Genomic DNA, 19,212 nt, shown 5'->3' on the forward strand with positions numbered 1-19,212 from the left:
TTCTTTGAGTATGACGAGTGTCAGCTAAGTGTCAGTTCAGTACGAATTCACGATTTGAACCCGGATCCCGGGACGACAAAGCGACATAACAACTGTATTACCATTCAAAGCGATGTTACATCAACACTCATTTGGACTACATAAGCCTGTATATGTGTCGAAAGTAAATTTCACATGTCAACGTTATTATCACATTGCCCATTGAGTATGACATGTCATGGGCTGTGTTTGTGCATCAACACTCACTCACCCATTAATTTACATAGCCCGTATATGTGTCGGAAGACACCATCACCATCATAATCTCATTGGCCACTGGGGGGACACGCAATGGGCGTGTTCGTGCATCAGCACGCGTTACATCGCGCCCCACCGTACAGGTCGGGTAACAAAACAGGCCAAGACGTGAATTGCGGGTACATCATGTTTCTGAACAGGAACATCGAGTTGCGGCAAACAAACCCAGAGAAGTCCGCGCTGCGTGAATACGTCTCACCTGCATCAGCGACCTTTTCATACCTGCATACCTGTTTCATTCTTCCAATACGACATTCTACAGCAAGCCTAACCTGTAAACTTCGTGGTGGCTTGTTAAGGATTTTAGAATCATCCCTAATTTTCTTTTTCTAATCCGCTATATCAGGCTATGTTTCGTCAAATTTGTCGAGTAATTCGGTAACGTGGATAGGTATAGGGTTTGAGGAGGAGGCCAATCTGCCATGTATACCAGAGATGGGGTGTCCAAGATGGTGAGTGAGTGAATACTGAATCGTCACGAGGTAACTACCATCTTCCCGAAGCAAGGGAGTTAACTGAATATAAAAGTCCAGTTTCCAACCTTACCGAGCTAGGCTGGAATTCAGCGACTTGATCAAAGCGCCACCAGTGGCTATTACGAGTTACATTCCTTCTATGTCCCTCCTACTTATAAATCAATTTCGACCTCTCACATTACTTGCGTTTGCTTCAAACAAAATGGCACCGCCCAGTTAAACGATCTGCTCGATAATCATGGTATTTACTGTAGTAAAACGGGTCTTGCCTCGTCAAAGCATCACACCAGTTGCGCATCTTGATTACAAACATGAAAAGATTGGAAATTTTTTGTCAATGCCTAGTTTACGGTACACACGCGGTGTGCAAATTCTGCAATCGTCCGAAATCTGCGCTGATGTTTGAGAACCAGATGTCGATTTCGTTACTCGATTTGGATTGGACTATCCACTATCCAAATTGTAAATCCATTATACCAGCCTAGTTAGGAAAGGGTGGAAACTTGATTTTTATAGTCATTTAACTCTCTTAGCCTCGCGAAGATGGGTACACACTAGCAGGAGTCACGAGGTAACTACTGTCACTGTACACACTAGCAGGAGTCACGAGGTAACTTCTGTCACTGTACGCACTGGCAGGAGTCACGAGGTAACTACTGTCACTGTACACACTAGCAGGAGTCACGAGGTAACTTCTGTCACTGTACGCACTGGCAGGAGTCACGAGGTAACTTCTGTCACTGTACGCACTGGCAGGAGTCACGAGGTAACTACTGTCACTGTACACACTAGCAGGAGTCACGAGGTAACTACTGTCACTGTACACACTAGCAGGAGTCACGAGGTAACTTCTGTCACTGTACACACTAGCAGGAGACACGAGGTAACTACTGTCACTGTACACACTAGCAGGAGTCACGAGGTAACTTCTGTCACTGTACACACTAGCAGGAGTCACGAGGTAACTTCTGTCACTGTACACACTAGCAGGAGTCACGAGGTAACTTCTGTCACTGTACGCGCTGGCAGGAGTCACGAGGTAACTACTGTCACTGTACACACTAGCAGGAGTCACGAGGTAACTACTGTCACTGTACAGACTAGCAGGAGTCACGAGGTAACTACTGTCACTGTACACACTACCAGGAGTCACGAGGTACCTTATAGCCCTGTACACATTCACTTATGTAACCACACACAAAAGAGTAACGAGGTTTGGATGGGTGGTTGTTATTTATTGCTTCACAGCGAGATGTACATCAACAAGACTCCTCACGTCCAGCTGTGTCCGAGTCAGGCACACTTGCACGCCTGACCGTACGCCAGACCACATAGGTTGTTGCTCCTAATGAACGTGCAAATTGGGTTTTCTGAAATTGGATAACACATTGTTTTGTCAAGTGAGAACTTATAACGTTACCTTCCGTACAGTAACCTCAGCATATTGCCTGATGTAGTTGTTCCTAACATCTTTCAACGACCTGTTCCTTTTTCATGTCTTTCGCAAAAGCGTCAAATGACATTCCGGAAGTAAATATGAAACCCTACATTGCTGAGGTTGCGGTAACGTGCCCTATCTTCGACAGAGCAGCTGACGATACACAAAGTTCGACGAAGGAGATGTTATATATAACAACGTCATTGCAGCAGTGTCATGCCAAGTTGTGTGCTTGCACAGAATATTACTTCTTTCCGAGGCAAGAGAGTTAACTGACTTCCAGTCCAGTATAGTCAGTTGCCTCTCTTGCCTCGGGAAGATGGGAATATTGAGTCTAAACACTATGGCTGTTTATGGTGGTTCTACTGCAGTATATTGACACTTATCCCTGTGACCCTATATATTGGTTCTACTACAGTATATTGACACTTATCCCTGTGGCTGTATAAGGTGGTTCTACTACAGTACATTGACACTTATTCCTGCGGTTGTATATGGTGGTTCTACTACTGTAATTTGATACTTATCCCTGTGACTGTATATGGTTGCTGTTTGTGGTGGTTCAACTACAGTATATTGACACTTATCCCTGTGGCTGTATATGGTGGTTCTATTGCAGTATATTGACACTTATCCCTGTGACTGTATATAGTGGTCCTACTACAGTATATTGACACTTATCCCTGTGGCTGTTTATGGTGGTTCAACTACAGTATATTGACACTTACACCTGTGGCTGTTTATGTAGGTTCTACTACAGTATATTGACACTTATCCCTGTGGCTGTATATGGTGGTTCTATTGCAGTATATTGACACTTATCCCTGTGGCTGTTTATGGTGGTTCAACTACAGTATATTGACACTTACACCTGTGGCTGTTTATGTAGGTTCTACTACAGTATATTGACACTTATCCCTGTGGCTGTATATGGTGGTTCTATTGCAGTATATTGACACTTATCCCTGTGGCTGTTTATGGTGGTTCTACTACAGTATATTGATATATACTTACACCTATGGCTGTATATAGTGGTTCTACTACAGTATATTGACACTTACACCTTTGGCTGTTTATGGTGGTTCTACTGCAGTATATTGACACTTATCCTTGTGGCTGTTTATGGTGGTTCTACTACAGTATATTGACACTTATCCCTGTGGCTGTTTATGGTGGTTCTACTGCAGTATATTGACACTTATCCTTGTGGCTGTTTATGGTGGTTCTATTGCAGTATATTGACACTTATCCCTGTGGCTGTTTATGGTGGTTCTACTACAGTATATTGACACTTACACCTTTGGCTGTTTATGGTGGTTCTACTGCAGTATATTGACACTTATCCCTGTGGCTGTTTATGGTGGTTCTACTACAGTATATTGACACTTACACCTGTGGCTGTTTATGGTGGTTCTACTACAGTATATTGACACTTATCCTTGTGGCTGTTTATGGTGGTTCTACTACAGTATATTGACACTTACACTTTTGGCTGTTTATGGTGGTTCTACTGCAGTATATTGACACTTATCCCTGCGGCTGCATACGATGGTTCTACTACAGTATATTGACACTTACACCTGTGGCTGTTTATGGTGGTTCTACTGCAGTATATTGACACTTATCCCTGTGACTGTATATAGTGGTTCTACTACAGTATATTGACACTTATTCCTGTGGCTGTATACTCTGGTTCTACTACAGTATATTGACACTTATCCCTGTGGCTGTATATGGTGGTTCTACTACAGTATATTGATACTTATCCCTGTGACTGTATATAGTGGTTCAACTACAGTATATTGACACTTATCCCTGTGGCTGTATATGGTGGTTCTACTACAGTATATTGACACAGTGACTTATTCCTGTGACTTTATGTTGTGGTTCTACTACAGTATATTGACACTTATCCCTGTGGCTGTATATGGTTGTTCTACTGCAGTATATTGACACAGTGACTTATTCCTGTGGCTTTATGTTGTGGTTCTACTACAGTATATTGACACTTATCCCTGCGGCTGTATGCTGTGGTTCTACTACAGTATATTGACACTTATCCCTGTGGCTGTTTGTGGTGGTTCTACTACAGTATATTGACACTTATCCCCGTGGCTGTTTGTGGTGGTTCAACTACAGTATATTGACACCTATCCCCGTGGCTGTATGTGGTGGTTCTACTACAGTATATTGACACTTATCCCTGTGGCTGTATGTGGTGGTTCTACTACAGTATATTGACACTTATCCCTGTTGCTGCATGTTGTGGTTGTGGTATAGCATACTGATACCTATGCACTGACAGTCGGCTTCGTCCAGGATCAGTGGAAGTTCGCAGACCTGATCACACGTCGATGGGCCGACTGTAAATAACATATTGTGTCTTCATTAATTTGATACATTTGGTTGACTGAATGTTATGGTGTGGATGCGAACAAATAAACTGAACCTGCAGCTGTGTTGCCGCGTCTATTTGTCCACAGGTAGTTAATGATCTTCACACAAGGTGCATATCTACACACAATTTAGGCTACACAGCACATACCCTGCCAACAACAGACTGTAAAACAGTGTGTTGTTGCAATACAGACATATATAGAGAAGTCCGATAGAGAAATGGATATCGCTATGCACATGACTGCACTGTGTGTTAATGCTCAAAGGCACAATTACACAGACAGGGGATCACAGACTTTACGGATTACTAGTGTGTAACAGAGGTCGCCCGTCCCTGGGAAGGAGTCCTGACTATACATATTACTGGTGTGTAACAGAGGCCGCCCGTCCCTGGGATGGAGTTCTGACTATACAGATTACTGGTGTGTAACAGAGGCCGCCCGTCCCTGGGATGGAGTTCTGACTATATAGATTACTAGTGTGTAACAGAGGCCGCCCGTCCCTGGGATGGAGTTCTGACTATATAGATTACTAGTGTGTAACAGAGGCCGCCCGTCCCTGGGATGGAGTTCTGACTATATAGATTACTAGTGTGTAACAGAGGCCGCCCGTCCCTGGGATGGAGTTCTGACTATACAGATTACTGGTGTGTAACAGAGGCCGCCCGTCCCTGGGATGGAGTTCTGACTATACAGATTACTGGTGTGTAACAGAGGCCGCCCGTCCCTGGGAAGGAGTCCTGACTATACAGATTACTGGTGTGTAACAGAGGCCGCCCGTCCCTGGGATCGAGTTCTGACTATACAGATTACTGGTGTGTAACAGAGGCCGCCCGTCCCTGGGATGGAGTTCTGACTATATAGATTACTAGTGTGTAACAGAGGCCGCCCGTCCCTGGGATGGAGTTCTGACTATACAGATTACTGGTGTGTTACAGAGGCCGCCCGTCCCTGGGATGGAGTTCTGACTATACAGATGACCTGGTGTGTAACAGAGGCCGCCCGTCCCTGGGAAGGAGTTCTGACTATACAGATTACTGGTGTGTAACAGAGGCCGCCCGTCCCTGGGATTGAGTTCTGACTATACAGATTACTGGTGTGTAACAGAGGCCGCCCGTCCCTGGGAAGGAGTCCTGACTATACAGATTACTGGTGTGTAACAGAGGCCGCCCGTCCCTGGGATGGAGTTCTGACTATAGAGATTACCTGGTGTGTAACAGAGGTCGCCCGTCCCTGGGATGGAGTTTTGACTATACAGATTACCTGGTGTGTAACAGAGTCGCCCGACCCTGGGAAGGAGTCCTGACCATACAGATTTACCTGGTATGTAACAGAGGTCGCCCGTCCCTGGGAAGGAGTTCTGACTATACAGATTTATCTGGTATGTAACAGAGGTCGCCCGTCCCTGGGAAGGAGTTTTGACTATACAGATTACTGGTGTGTAAGAGAGGTCACCCGTCCCTGGGATGGAGTTCTGACTATACATATTACCTGGTGTGTAACAGAGGTCGCCCGTCCCTGGGAAGGAGTTCTGACTATACATATTACTAGTGTGTAACAGAGATCGTCCGTCCCAAGGGATGGATATGTGACCATATAGATTACCTGGTGTGTAACAGAGGCCGCCCGTCCCTGGGAAGGAGTCCTGACTATATAGATTACCTGGTGTGTAACAGAGGCCGCCCGTCCCTGGGAAGGAGTCCTGACTATATAGATTACCTGGTGTGTAACAGAGGCCGCCCGTCCCTGGGAAGGAGTCCTGACTATACAGATTACTGGTGTGTAACAGAGGTCGCCAGTACCTGGGAAGGAGTTAGGCCTATACAGATTTACCTGGTATGTAACAGAGGTCGCCCGTCCCTGGGAAGGAGTTCTGACTATACTGATTACCTGGTGTGTAACAGAGGTTGCCCGTCCCTGGGATGGAGTTCTGACTATACAGATTACCTGGTGTGTAACAGAGGTCGCCCGTCCCTGGGAAGGAGTTCTGACTATACAGATTACCTGGTGTGTAACAGAGGTCGCCCGTCCCTGGGATGGAGTTCTGACTATACAGATTACCTGGTGTATAACAGAGGTCGCCCGTCCCGGGGAAGGAGTTCTGACTATACAGATGACCTGGTGTGTAACAGAGATCGTCCGTCCCAAGGGATGGATATGTGACTATACAGATTACCTGGTGTGTAACAGAGGTCGCCCGTCCCTGGGAAGGAGTTCTGACTATACAGATTTACCTGGTATGTAACAGAGGTCGCCTGTCCAGCCAGGCACAGCCACAAGGGCAGGGGATTGAGTTCTGATTATATGGATTACCTGGTGTGTCACAGAGGTCGCCCGTCCAGCCAGGGGCACAGTTACACAGACAGGGGATGGAGTTCTGACTTCCACCGTTCTCACACGTCTTGGAACATTCTATTCACAAAAGATTACAGGGATAATAAATAGACAATGGAAGCTCTCAGTTGCAGCTTGGTAAAATATAGATTGAACCATCATGGCCAACGAGGGCCACCTCATCATCATGGTCCCCTCCAGCAAGCGATGCTGCGAATCTTCCAAAGTAGCATCGCATTTTCCATCACATTTTTGGCGCATTTCATCGCAACATCACATTGCCTATGATAGGTTTGGCCGTTGATGCGATGACCCTCCTCAGCCATCGGTAGGAACGTCCTACTTACATCTAAATAGTGACCTCAAGACAAGTGATCATCACTCTTTACAAAACTATAACTACGAGTACCGCCATATAATGATTGTTTAATGTTGCATTTGATTGAAGAGGGCTGGGTATAATTACTGTGGATTGATTTGGCATATACAGTCTGGAATTGTCAATATATATAAATAAACCCAAATTTAGAAAGAGGACGCTTGTCCTGGAAATATATACCTTAAGGATGAGAAGGTTTTGGACGAAAGTGTTTTATATCCAGAGTATGAAGATAGCTTCAATAAAACACTGTCACTTTAAAGTGCGTATGTATTATATGCAGTGAGTGAGGAGGCCGTAAAATACACTTTGCAAAAGCTGCAATCAAAGGTCTCTTCCAATTGAAGAAATATATAGACCTTGTGAAGAAGGTGAGGTGAGGTGAAATTGGGTTTAACGTCGCGTCCAAGATTATTGCACTTATATAGCGACGTGCATGCACGTGTATGTGTGTGTGTGGCTGCTTGTACTAGTCCGGACTGATGCCGATTTATAGTGCTAGTTCACTGAGATACCATGCCGCAGTTTAACATGAATACCCCACTCAGACACAGTATACTGACTCCGAGCCGACCAGTCCTTGTTTTAGCCCCTTAATGCCGAGCGCCAGACAGGGTAACAACAAGTACAATCTGTTAACGTCTTTTTGTATGACGCGGCCCGGGATCGAACCCTGGACCTTCCGCTCTCCGGGCGGACGCTCTACCACAAGACCACGGAGGCGGTCCCCTTGTGAAGAAACAGTATATGTTCTGACATGTGAGCAGGGATAGACTTAACATAAGAATGCCTGTTTTCGTACACTTGTAAATACTGTATTTATATGTTTGTAACTCTTCTATGGAGGAATAAAGAATATATATATATATAGCCAAGAAAAGGCGGCGGTCAATCACGTCACGTATAACTACTGGTTCTCCAACCACTGACTTGAGGACAGCATTTCTCAACACACGCGACACAAAGGCTAGGATGTCGACATTATACGCCGAGTTTCAGACGAATAATTATGTCTATATTATGCACTGAATTTCAGGCTAATATGTCTACATCACACACTAAGTTAAAGACTAATATGGATACATCTTACAATGAGTTTTAAGACTAATAGGTTTACATAATACAATACGTTTTAGACTAATATGGCCAAATCATACAATACGCTTAAGACTAAAATGGCCAAATCATACAATGAGTTTCAGACTAATATGTCAACATTATACACTGAGCTTCAGACTGTGACAGGTTCAGATTAACATGCCTATATGTCTATGTATGGAACAGGAAATTCACCACAAGTGAACGTGTTTGCAAGGCGTAATGTGTGAGGTGAGGTGAAATTGGATTTAATATCGCGTCCAAGATTGATGCGCTTATATAGCGACGTGCATGTGTAAGCAAGGATCATATCCTACCTAATTATTATCCCGGGGTGAGGGTGGGGATGGGGTGGGGGGGGTAGTTTTACTATAGAGTATAGTATAGGATATGATTAAACACACTGGTATGGGTTCAAATTCACTTTATAATATTCACTCTTAGACATGCACGTGTGTGTGTGTGGCTGCTTGTTCTAGTCCGGACTGATGCCGATTTATAGTGCTAGCCCACTGAGATACCATGCCTCAGTTTAACATGAATGTCCCACCCACACACAGTATACTGACTCCGAGCCGACCAGTCCTTGTTTTAGCCCCTAAATACCGAGCGCCAGACAGGGTAACAACAAGTACCATGTTTTAACGTCTTTTGGTATTCCGCTCTACCACTAGACCACGGAGGCGGTCGCAAGGTTTCTGGTTGACATTAACGTATCATCACTAACTCCCAGTGCATAAACATGTGATATTAAATTTAGAATTAATAATTATATTTGTGCATTTATTTGCTAAGCTACTTACGGCTTGGACAAATCCCGCAAAATGTTGGACATTCAAGAACTAGGTTTTGAAAGTTACAGTAATTAGTGTCTGTACAGTAAGTCTTGTCAGGCGTGGAGCAGGACACTGAAAGACAAGTTTATATGCACTGATTATCTGAAGGGAAAAATAGTTTCACATTATCCTCCGACGTTTCCCTGAGCTGCTGCATGTATTATGTCAATGGGATTTGTAAACATCTAGGTTCCCGACTGAAAAAGGAACAGTTGATAGTCGGGAACGCCTCTTTGAACAGCATTTCAGTTACATCCCAGCATATCAGTTTAACGTGAGCGGAAGCTCCAAGTGTTTGTTTGTTTGTTTGTTTGTTGTTTAACGCCGCAACAAGCCATATTCCAGCTATATGAGGGCGGTCTGTAAATAACCGGGTCTGGACTAAATAATCAAGTAAGTGACGTCATGAGCATCGACCTACACAAATGGGATACGATCACATGCATCAACCAAGTCAGCGAGTCTGACCATCCGATCTCGCTTTTTAGCATAAGTATAAGTAGCTGAAGACCTATTCTCTTCCCGGATCTTCATGGGTCGAAGCCTCAAGTGATACCGGTCCAGTTCCTTAGGTTAAACCTACGAACAATGCTTGTTGACCAGCGTTTTTATTAAGGTGGAATCTGTTTGAAAGGGCCAACATTACATCCTGGCACCGCCAAGGTAATTATCAAATTACGGAGCGTAAGGGTAATGGAACACTCAAATCTTAGTTTGACACGTACATCTGGTATATTCTTTTATCAATACTCTCATTATACTACCGCACCATCACCCCCTTAAATTGGCCAAAATATCATAACGTGTACCGACATCTGTTAAGATTACCCTAGTTGAAATACATGACGAATATCGTCATATGAAATCGAGTTATAGATAACTATGTAAATGTTACGTGTTTCGCATGAATCTCCGGTGAATATTACAGGACAGTCGCAGGTACAGGTTGTCTTGTCAAGCGTCCCTCCGTTTAAACACGTCTTTCCTCCGCAATCTGAAGTCATACAAAATCCCATGTTGTAACTAACATGCAAGCCATCATGCTGTAATTATAACCAACACACGAAGTACTCAAATTCTACGTCCGGACATGTCTACGTGCAAACCGAGGAATCGTTAATTGTCAAACTGTTGGCTTTTAAATGTAGCATTATTCATAAATAAAAGCAAATATCATCAGAAGAAATATACTAGGAAAACAGTATGTGAAATGCTGGACTTCTCGTTGGTGACTTCTTCGTGAACTTTGGGGATAGGAGTTTGGGCAAGAAGTTGGCGTCCTCATGGGTACCAATTATGCTCCCCTCGCTGTTTCCTCATGCACATGAATCGGAGGTTCTGCACGGATTGGCAAAATCCAACAGCTGAATTTGGCCAAGACGTTTATTTTATCGTAATTGATGGTCAAATAGCCAATTCCCTTCCACAGTTTTACCCACATGGTCTAGAAATAAAAGAGGCCAGTGAAACCGCCTTATCGGTTTCATATTTAGATATATGCATAAAAAATCAGAGTGACAAAACAAACTCTCAGCAAGACGATGATGGCTTCAATAGTCAACTTTCCTTTTGTGTCGAGCAATATGACAGCAGCTCCAGCCTTTCACCACGTCTGAGGTACAATCGAGCATGCTCTTTCTTCGAAGATGTCAAAGCGCGTCATACCCATGGGTTTTTCAGGCGAGCAGTTGACTTACCTGTGTATGTATTTGTGCACTGGAGCAGGATACGCTCGCATTTTTCGCAAACACCTGGTATTATTCCTATCTAATAATGATTCATAAACACATGCTTATGATATAGTATGAATTGAATAATGGATTCTGCTTTTAGCAGAGGTGTCGTGATTATTAAAATGATTTTATCACTTTGATTTCCTACACAACACACCAGCCAAAGACAAAGTACTATAAATCGTGAAATTAATGCGTCTCCAAAAGAATGCGACCACTTGCACCTAGCCAAAAATGCGACTTAATATGAATGCGACACCCCCCTTCTCTCAAGCATCAGTGGATATATATAAAGAACATGTCTTCTGTCAGATTTACTTCACCTTAATCCAACCTTACATTAATCTAATCACATCAAATTGCACCGCTTATTTTTCGCTTTATTTACGTTTTTCGCAGTACATTTTACATTTAATTGAAGCTCGCGTTAATTTCACGATTTACAGTATCTAATAATGTTTCACCTCAGATATACATGTACCTACCACACAAACCGCTTGCATCTCTGGTCTCACACTGGGTCTGACAGGAGGAAGTTGTGCACAGCTTAAAGGGTGTCTTCGTGTCGTCCGAGGTCTGTCTGGATAATATTTTGTTTAGTTTTTAGCAGTATTTAGCTCTGATATTGAAATTGAAAATACACTTATTTTTACTTAAAACCCGTCAGCTCATTAACTTGAATTGCTGAGGACAATGAGACACATGGCATTATCGAGTGTCGTACAAGGTGAGGTGAGGTGAAATGGGGTTTCACGTGGCGTCCAAGATTATTACACTTATATAGCGAGGTGTGTGGCTGCTTGTACTAGTCCGGACTGATGCCGATTGTTTAGTACTAGCCAACTGAGATTCCATGCCGAAGTTGAACATGAATACCCCACTCAGACACAGTGTACTGACTCCGAGCCGACCAGTCCTTGTCCCTTAATGCAGAGCGCCAGGCAGGGTCACGACAAGTACCATCTTTTAGCGTCTATTGGTATGACGCGGCCGGGATCAAACCCCGAACCTTCAGCTCTCAGGGCGGACGCTCTACCACTAGACCACGGAGGCGGTCTCATTAGCTTGAATTGCTGAGGATAATGAGACACATATGGCATTATCGAGTGTCGTACATGGTGAGGTGAGGTGAAATGGGGTTTAAGATTATTGCACTTACATAGCGAGGTGTGTGGCTGCTTGTACTAGTCCGGACTAATGTCGATTTTATAGTGCATGAATACCCCACTCAGACACAGTATACTGACTCCGAGCGGAGTATTAACAAGTACCTTCTTTTAAAGTATTTTGGCATGACGCGGCCGGGGATCGAACCCCGGACCTTCCGCTCTCAGGGCGGACGCTCTACCACTAGACCACGGAGGCGGTCTGTGTCGATACAAGAAGAGATTGCATAAACAACCGTGCCGAGAAATCAAATTCAAATTATTAAAAATATTTATCAGATTGCAAACTGTTACAATTAACATATGTTCATGTACGCTATGCAGAAACTCCATCCATCATATTGAAGCCACATCCTGGGCCTCATCCCTCAACCCGACCCCATCACCGTTAAAGACTCACCCTCCAGCGTAGTTGCAGACAATGTACTCCTTCGTTATGTCTCCCTCCACACATCTCGCCCGACCACACCCTATGCGTGTCACCCGTTCCAGAACAACCTGAATATCATTACAACACAGTAAACCACCAAGGTCGTTCGTTGATGTATCTGGTAATGTAACATCCAGCATTAATTGGCCGATGATTTGTTGGTAGTCTAGGTTTCAGTGTATGCTCCTCGCAACAGCCACAAATGTAATTTGTCCTTTTCAGAATATAACCAGACAGAAAGTATCCTCAAGCGCCAATACAGGTTATCGGAAAATGAGTGTGTCGGTGCATCAAATGTTTAATGTAAGCATTAAATGAATGCAAACAATTCTAGCGGCAGTTTGCGTATGGTGGTGTTTTTAAGTGTTGAAAACTTATCACTAACTTAATTTATTATCGTGTTGTGCGGTGGCCTACAAGGAACATGGAGTCATATTTTCATATTTCACTTACTGTTATCGTAACCGTTTGCAAATTAACACGATTTGTCATACAATTATGTGATAAATCATGTATAAAGAAAATATTGAATTATTGACATTTTCGTTTCACATTTCAGCGATTCAATAGCTACTTGAAAGTACATTTTCCGTGTTTTCGGTTGTTTTTATGCATGATTTATCACATATTTGTATGACAAATTGTGTTAATTTGCAAACGGTTATGATAAAAGTAAGTGAAATATCAAAATATTGAACAACAGACTCCATGTCCCTTATGGGCCACCGTAGTGTTGTCATACATTTACACTGAAGTGTGGCTTCAAAAAGGAAGGGTGGTTGGCTACCCCTGCCTCCCCTCTGGACCTCGTATGACTGGAGACCTGTGACGATCCGGGGTAGAATAGGTCTTCAGTAACCCATGCTTGCCGTGAAAGGCGACTATGCTTGTCGTAAGAGGCGACTAACGGGATCGGATGGTCAGGCTCGCTGACTTGGGTGATGCATGTCATCGATCCCAATTTCGTGGATCGATGTTCATGATATTATATTAATCACTGGATTGTCTGATCTAGACTCGATTATTTACAGACGGACGTCATATAGCAGGAATATTGCTGAGTGCGGCGTTAAACAACAAACAAACAAACAAACCAACGAACCAATCGCATGATTGGAGTGTATCATAATAAAGCCATGTAATATATAAAGACGTTTACACGAGTGACATATCTAAACCAGAACCATAAACATCCTATATCATTTTTACGTAAAGTGGCGTTAAACTATTTCTAATTGGCATTATTTCGATCTCTACTAGTAAATGAGCAGTACACGCCACCTGCATGTCACGTGACGGCTACTGCAGCACGAAGCTGCTACTGGTCAGAGAGTCTGTACCTGTGTGTAGTGGCCGATCACACCGCCATTCTTTGATCCAGTGCTGTACTCAAAATCCACGATCTCGCCATGCCACAGTGTCGTCGCGCTGAGGTAGGAGTAGCCCGCCCCGTAGTAGTTGGCCACGTTCTGGCCCATTATCACACCCGGCAGAGCTTGATGGAGAAACATAGATAAATATATTATCACAACCGTCAGATGTATATGGGGAAATATACGTAATCCTAATCAACATACCAAGAACAGCTTTATTGGAAAATATGCATAATCTTCAGAACCACACCCGGCAGAGATTTATGCATATGTAATCCTAATAGTCACTCCCGGCAGAAAACTATGCGTAAATATACATGATCCTAATTATCACACCCGGCAGAAACATATATGTAATATACATAATCCTTATTATCACACCCGGTAGAAACATATGTGTAATATACATAATCCTTATTATCACACCCGGTAGAAACATATGTGTAATATACATAATCCTTATTATCACACCCGGCAGAAACATATGTGTAATATACATAATCCTTATTATCACACCCGGCAGAAACATATGTGTAATATACATAATCCTTATTATCACACCCGGTAGAAACATATGTGTAATATACATAATCCTTATTATCACACCCGGCAGAAACATATGTGTAATATACATAATCCTTATTATCACACCCGGCAGAAACATATGTGTAATATACATAATCCTTATTATCACACCCGGCAGAAACATATATGTAATATACATAATCCTTATTATCACACCCGGCAGAAACATATATGTAATATACATAATCCTTATTATCAAAGCCGGCAGAAACATATATGTAATATACATAATCCTTATTATCACACCCGGCAGAAACATATGTGTAATATTCATAATCCTCATTATCACACCCGGCAGAAACGTATGTGTAATATACATAATCCTCAATATCCCACCCAGCAGAAACTTATGTGTAATATACATAATCCTTATTATCACACCCGGCAGAAACATATGTGTAATATACATAATCCTCATTATCACACCCGGCAGAAACATATATGTAATATACATAATCCTCATTATCACACCCGGCAGAAACATATATGTAATATACATAATCCTAATTATAACACCCGGCAGAAACATATGTGTAATATTCATAATCCTCATTATCACACCCGGCAGAAACGTATGTGTAATATACATAATCCTCATCATCACACCCGGCAGAAACATATGTGTAATATTCATAATCCTCATTATCACACCCGGCAGAAACGTATGTGTAATATACATAATCCTCATTATCCCACCCAGCAGAAACTTATGTGTAATATACATAATCCTAATTATAACACCCGGCAGAAACTTATGTGTAAATGTACATAATAATAATTATCACTCGCGACAGAAACTTATGAGTAAGTATACATAATCCAAATTATCACACCCGGCTAGATGCAAAAACATCTCTTCAAAATGTACTTTAGCCCCAAATAGAAGAAATATCCCCCGTCAGAGAATGTTGGCACAAAAAGGAGTTTTGTATGAAAATACTTTTCCACAAACCGATGTAACCTTCATTATAAGAATGGAAAGTGTCTTATTAGGTTTCGTTCTTTATTTGATGGTGTGAAGTGTGACGATAAACGTATTTCCAGGCTCTATCATACTATTGGAGATTTAGCGATAACTCATCTTAGGAAAATGCATTCTGCGTGTCATGCTTGCATCGTGACAGTTTTACGACTTTGTGTGCATGACGATTCTTGGCCATGTGTTACTGACCTAATACAGCCTGATATAAATAGAAGTTGTTTCCCTAGAGTCACAAACCAAGACATTTAGTAAATACAATTATTTACATCATTGATTGATCGACATGCTAACAGCTGGATTCTCGTTAACACTCCTTGGACAAGAGAACATGTGTCCAATGCATAACGATACACGTGGGGTGTTGATACTTCATTTGGTAATAAATGTTTTACATATAGCAAAGTACAAATAGCTACTAGTGTCTTGATAGTGTTCGACTAGAGATTTCCCTGTCTACCATATGTCAAATGAGCATTAGCAGGAAGCGTTCGTTCAATCTCAAATGTTCCCCAGTTTCTTTTGTGTATACCACCTTGGTCGACTATTGACACAACATGCACAATCTTATGTTTTCCTAGAAAACAGTTCATTGTAGTGTTTTATTCTAGAAATAATAGAAATCTGGAAAAAAAACATTACAACAGAGTATATTCATTTAAAAGTAGAAACATTTTATCTGTCGTTGTTGTTCACTAAAGGAGTTTAAGTCATTGCTATTTCCGATGATTTGTAACATGTACTTAGTTTGTTTTGAAATTTGGTTAAAGCCTGTTTAGCTACATGACATTTAGAATTTTAGACATGTACAATGTACATACTAGGCGTTGCTCTCTTCTTAGATGCATTCTCGTGTCCCGCGTAACATTGTTGAGCCCACTTTTGTGCCACCACAGCTATATTTTCATCCCAAACCTGAAATAAAACGCAGTACAATAAACTATGGTTATAACGAACACGCTTATAACGAACTTACTTTTTTGGTCCCGACTATTTGCTGTAGTTATGCTATATATATGCTTATAACGAACTAAGGTTATAACGAACTAAAATTATTAGTCCCTTTGAGTTCGTTATAACCGTAGTTTACTGTACAATGAAACATGGTGTTGTATAGGGGAGCATTGTGTTATATACAGGAAACACATTGATCTATATGTGAAACATTTTGTGTTATAGGGAAAATATTGTGTTACATGCTAGTATATGAAACACATTGATCTATAGGTTAAGCATTTTGTAGTATAGGGGAAGCATTGTGTTATTTATATGAAACACATTGACACATACATGTATGTGAAACAATGTGTTGTATAGGTCAAATTTTGTGTTATATATATGGAATACAGTAGTCTGTAGGTGACACATTTTGATGCAAAGGGGAAACGTGTATTATACGCGTTAGGACCATCCACGTTCATCTAACCAGGAATTATACAGGTAGAAGTTCACATTGTGTGACCATCCACGTATATCTAACCAGGAATTCCACAGTAACAAGTTCACATTGTGTGACCATCCACGTTCATCTAACCAGGAATTATACAGTAACAAGTTCAAATGGTGTGACCATCCACGTTCATCTAACCAGGAATTCCACAGTAACAAGTTCACATTGTGTGACCATCCACGTTCATCTAACCAGGAATTATACAGTAACAAGTTCACATGGTGTGACCATCCACGTTCATCTAACCAGGAATTCCACGGTAACAAGCTCACATGGTGTGACCATCCACGTATATCTAACCAGGAATTCCACAGTAAGAAGCTCACATGGTGTGACCATCCACGTTCATCTAACCAGGAATTCCACGGTAAGAAGCTCACATGGTGTGACCATCCACGTTCACCTAACCAGGAATTACAGAGTACGAGAATCTGCTACTTTACTCAGAAAGTATTATCCCAAATATCACATTTTTTTACATTTGACCACTTTCTAAATGGCATTGTGTGTTCATAGCTTTCGGTCATGGGAGCCGTGCCAATTTACATTTATCAGAGGGGTACACAAAATACGTGATCTAGACTACCATTTGTCGAACTTTCATTTTGTGGAAGCCTCGGTTGCTGAGTGGGTTAGATCGCTGACTTTGTGTGTTGGCGATTAGTTGCCTCACTCTGGCAGTGTGGGGTCCAATTCCAAATAGGACTCAACCAAAAAAGTACGAGAATCTGTACTTTACTCAGAAAGTGTTATCCCAAATATAACATTTGGTACATTTGACCACTTTCTAAATGGCATTGCATGTTCATAGGAGTTACACAGTAAGAAGTTCACATAGTGTGACCATCCACGTTCATCTAGCCAGGAATTACACAGTAGGAAGTTCATTCATTGTGACCTACCACTTTCATCATACCCTCTGCCTCCTCCTGGGCCCTGAAGTTGTTGTGCTGGTCCACCATGTCCTGTTGTTCCTCCTCGGTCAGCAGCGCGGGGGTAGCGTTCGGGGCGTCGTCCAGGCACATAGTGTGGTCGGGGGTGATGGTTGAGTAGATAGGATCACATGTCTGGATTAAATGTGACATCTATCTATCTATCTATCTATCTATCTATCTATCTATCTATCTATCTATCTATCTTTCTTTCTTTCTTTCTATCTATCTATCTATCTATCTATCAAAGGCGCATATTTGGTAATATGATGTTCATTTCATTTGGATATCAATCCTTGGTTAATGAGCGATTCCTATGCTTGTCGTAAGATGCGACTAACGGGATCGGGTGGTCAGGTTCGCTGACTTGGTTGATGCATGTCATCGATCCCAATTGCGTAGATCGTTGCTCATGATGTCAATCACAGGATTGTCAGGTCCAGACTCGATTATTTACAGACCGCTGTCATATAGCTGGAATATTGCTGAGTTCGGCGTTAAACAACAAACAAACCAAAACCCAAGCACCTGTATATGAATTTGTACAACAATATGCTTTGAGATATTCATTTACATTACAAAATCACCTTTAAGTCGGTGAAAAGAAATAGCTTATATTTACCTACAAATTATATATTAGTACATGAAGTTGTTGAAAAATGAACATATTTGCAACGATCAATTATGAATAACGTACCGCTCTTTTGTACCGGGAATGGTTCTTCTGGCCTACAAAAGAATAAACATTGGCAATACATATGTTTTAATACAAATAATTAGAAATATTATGTTTTAGAAAAATGTATATAAATTCTGAAAAAGAATTGAATCTTACCAAATGTGTATCCGTATCCATATGACATGAAACCAAGAACACAAAATACAAATACTGGGTGCATTTTTCCTGTATTTGTACGGCAGGTAGACCTAGTCTTTGTAAAACTAAACGAGAGCATCTGCTGTATTTATACACAGATAAGTCATACACGTGTATTTGTTTAACGACACCGAGGTAAAATATGACCGAGATATGCCGCTAGGACAAACACCATCAGCTGCTGCAGGAACAGATGAAGATGATCCAGGTGGAAGCTCGAGGTGGATAAGTGTATAGTACAGTTGAAACAGTTGAACGTTCTCCAATAGGCATTGTGTAAAGTCAAAAGTGAGTGGGGTCAGTATAACGCTTCTTTGAACCGTACATCAGTTATATCACGTTGAGTTGCATATTCAGGTTGGAGCAAAGTCCGATGCAAATGAGTGAGTGAATATGGTTTTACGCCGCTTTTAGCAATATTCCAGCAATATCA

General features: G+C 41.9%; 1 protein-coding gene across 1 annotated transcript; it reads right to left on the reverse strand.

The window, feature by feature from the left end:
- Window positions 1-1,995: 1,995 nt before the first annotated feature.
- On the reverse strand, window positions 1,996-18,867 carry LOC124118183 (cysteine-rich venom protein-like). Its single transcript, XM_048394780.1, has 12 exons — window positions 18,738-18,867; window positions 18,600-18,631; window positions 17,873-18,037; window positions 16,342-16,435; window positions 13,924-14,078; window positions 12,554-12,651; window positions 11,473-11,567; window positions 10,150-10,248; window positions 9,222-9,326; window positions 6,921-7,019; window positions 4,503-4,574; window positions 1,996-2,143 (listed from the first exon to the last, which is right to left on the reverse strand). Exons 1-12 carry the CDS (start codon window positions 18,856-18,858, stop codon window positions 2,067-2,069), a joined length of 1,212 nt encoding a protein of 403 aa, XP_048250737.1. The 5' UTR covers window positions 18,859-18,867; the 3' UTR covers window positions 1,996-2,066.
- Between the last annotated feature and the right edge of the window lie 345 nt (window positions 18,868-19,212).

Source organism: Haliotis rufescens, unplaced genomic scaffold (genome assembly GCF_023055435.1).
Source record: "Haliotis rufescens isolate VD_foot unplaced genomic scaffold, xgHalRufe1.0.p SCAF_13, whole genome shotgun sequence".
Taxonomy (NCBI): Eukaryota; Metazoa; Mollusca; class Gastropoda; order Lepetellida; family Haliotidae; genus Haliotis; species Haliotis rufescens.

Bases quoted from the DNA above. Each gene is read 5' to 3' on its own strand.
- LOC124118183 (XM_048394780.1), bottom strand. From the start codon at position 18,858: ATGCTCTCGTTTAGTTTTACAAAGACTAGGTCTACCTGCCGTACAAAT. The intron at 18,038-18,599 runs GTACGTTATTCA...CATTTAATCCAG, and splicing joins ATTCCCGGTACAAAAGAGCG to ACATGTGATCCTATCTACTC. The intron at 14,079-16,341 runs GTATGTACATTG...TTCTCCATCAAG, and splicing joins TAAGAAGAGAGCAACGCCTA to CTCTGCCGGGTGTGATAATG.